Source organism: Coffea arabica, chromosome 6c (genome assembly GCF_036785885.1).
Source record: "Coffea arabica cultivar ET-39 chromosome 6c, Coffea Arabica ET-39 HiFi, whole genome shotgun sequence".
Taxonomy (NCBI): Eukaryota; Viridiplantae; Streptophyta; class Magnoliopsida; order Gentianales; family Rubiaceae; genus Coffea; species Coffea arabica.
Window position 1 is genome coordinate 59,788,848 of NC_092320.1, and position 2,324 is coordinate 59,791,171.

Consider the following 2,324-nt stretch of genomic DNA (forward strand, 5'->3'; position numbering starts at 1 on the left):
TGGGATTTGATACACCCCAGCGGTACACACTCGCCACAGTGCATTTCCCGCCGGGACAGTATGGATCCCCACCGCCGCGGTCGCGGCGGCACATCCCGAGGCTCCTCAGCCGCAGAGTTCGCCATTAAACACTATGCCAATCCAAGAAGAATATCTCTCCTTTCCTCCCCTACCACCTCCTCAGCCTCAGCAGAGCCACTACTCCTCGTCGAGAAAGATGATGAAAATCAAATCCCCAAAGCCCCGCGCCTTCATTCCTCATCATGGTCAGCTGATTTCGTAACCCACAATGAAGATCTCTTGGCCCAGATTTTGCTTTTCTTGCCTCCGAAGTCCCTCCTCCGCTTCCAATCCGTCTCCAAGCAATGGTTATCCATCATTTCCAGCCCTGGTTTCCGCCGCATGCACAGCCGGAAATACCGCTCTGCCGGCTCGTCTTTCTTTGTTCTTGACAGCTGTGTCGATGACCCCCCGCTCAATTTCATCTCTCTCCGGCAAGAAGATGTGAAATTAATGGGTACCATTACTTCTGGCTTAAATGATTTTCTTGATGGTGGTTTAGTCCTAAACATGCATTCTTGCAACGGTTTGTTATGCATTGATGTTTCCTTCGAATTGACCTTTTTTAACGAAGACAGACGATTGTTAGTGTACAATCCTACCACTGATGAGTACAGGACTATTCCTAGGGAGAAATCAGCACAAGATCAATCTGAAGGTGTTAATATTGTTTTCGACCCTTCCAAATCTCATCATTACATACTCGTAAGCGCGTTGGTGGTCAATGAAGATGAAGATGAATTCAGATTCACGGTATATTCATCTGAAACTGGGCTTTGGAGCGAGACAGCGGCGAAATTTGAGCATGATGGTGACCGGTATTACTTCGAAAAAGGGGCGTATTGGAATGGTGATCTTCATTGGGTTAGTGTATCATCAGGTACTCTATGCTTTGATTTGGACAATAAGCGTCTGAGGCCGGTGATTCCTCATCCCTCAACTCCCTCTGTTGAGTGGCGTGATATCTGTTACTTTGGGGAGTCAGGGGGCGACTTGTATTTAATCGGTCTGGACAAACCTCAAGCAATGCTATGGAAAGTTTATTCCTTGAAAAGGGACTATTCTGGCTGGGTTGTCAAGTATTCCATAGATGTTGCTTCTTTGGTTACTTTTTATCCTTCAATGGTGGTTGAAGAAGAGTCGAATGAGAAGCATTTTGATTTACATATGCCTTGTTTTGTTGTGGATGAGAAAGAAAAGAAAGCAATGCCTGTCATATTACTCAGGTGTAAAGTCATTTCTTATGATATCAGTGATATGACTGTCGAGGAGCTTGCTGAAATAGATTCCAGCCATCTGGAGCATGCTTTCTCCTTCAGAGCTCCAAAGTACTGTTTAGTGGATGCTGTCCAGCACACTGAGACATTGGCTTGTATATAGTGGTCTATCTCATTTTGGTGAACATGGCCATCTGAGGACATTGTACTTACAAATTAGACTAGTCTAAGAACAATATGGTAGTGTAATTAGCAATAGGAGGGAGACATTGCAAAGCTTCTTAGTTGCTGTATATTTTGCTGTTTCATTCTGATGCTTGTCGACTGGTGTTTCTTTAATATGACAGTTTCTTATGCGACTTGGGAGCATTCTCTATTTTTTCCCTTGCTGAGGTTTTGCTTGTAGACTGAAAGAGGCTAATATGCCCTTCTGAAATGAGATAAAATGCAATTCTGACTGTCAGAGTAGTAGAAATAGCTTCCGCCCTTGATGACTGGTACTAGTAGAATAGCTGCTGGATGATGACTTGTAATCTAGATGGTTTTTAATGGCAGATAGTTCTACATGACTGCTGCTTTGCATAGGGATTTACTGCTTTTCGAGTCCTATGGACGCAGGCACTCCAGTGCAAAATGAAGGGTTCTACATGAATACTCCACACGGCAAAGTGAAGAGTTCGAGTGACACAGCACTTTATTGCCTGGCAAAGTGAAGAATCCGAGTAATGCAGTAATCTGCCACCCAAGAAAACAGTCTTGTGTTGTTGGATTTTTCAAGCTCTAGCATCTCTAATTTCAAGTTTAACCTTCAATTTCAGCTCTATGGTTGCTCCAAGTAGTTTGATGGTCTCCGGTTGCCAGAAAAAGATGTTAAGAGTAGTGTTGTTTTGATGATTATATGAAAGCAGTTCCACTTGATAATTTATCATAGATGTCTACTCTAAATAACACTTTAGAACTCAGATTCTAAGAATCAGATTCAAGTTTTCTGTTAACGCAATTTAGCAATGTTATCATCTGGGCATACTTTATAACGCATGATCTGAA

The 2,324-nt window shown here is 43.0% G+C and overlaps 1 protein-coding gene across 1 annotated transcript; it reads left to right on the top strand.

Annotated features, from left to right (window-relative positions):
- On the top strand, positions 1 to 1,636 carry LOC113693394 (F-box protein At5g07610-like). Its single transcript, XM_027211941.2, has one exon. The coding sequence runs from the start codon at positions 61 to 63 to the stop codon at positions 1,438 to 1,440; it is 1,380 nt and encodes a 459-aa protein (XP_027067742.1). The 5' UTR covers positions 1 to 60; the 3' UTR covers positions 1,441 to 1,636.
- Positions 1,637 to 2,324: the final 688 nt, after the last annotated feature.

What these genes read in the sequence shown, in the direction of transcription:
- LOC113693394 (XM_027211941.2), top strand. Translation starts at nt 61, where the DNA reads ATGGATCCCCACCGCCGCGGTCGCGGCGGCACATCCCGAGGCTCCTCA.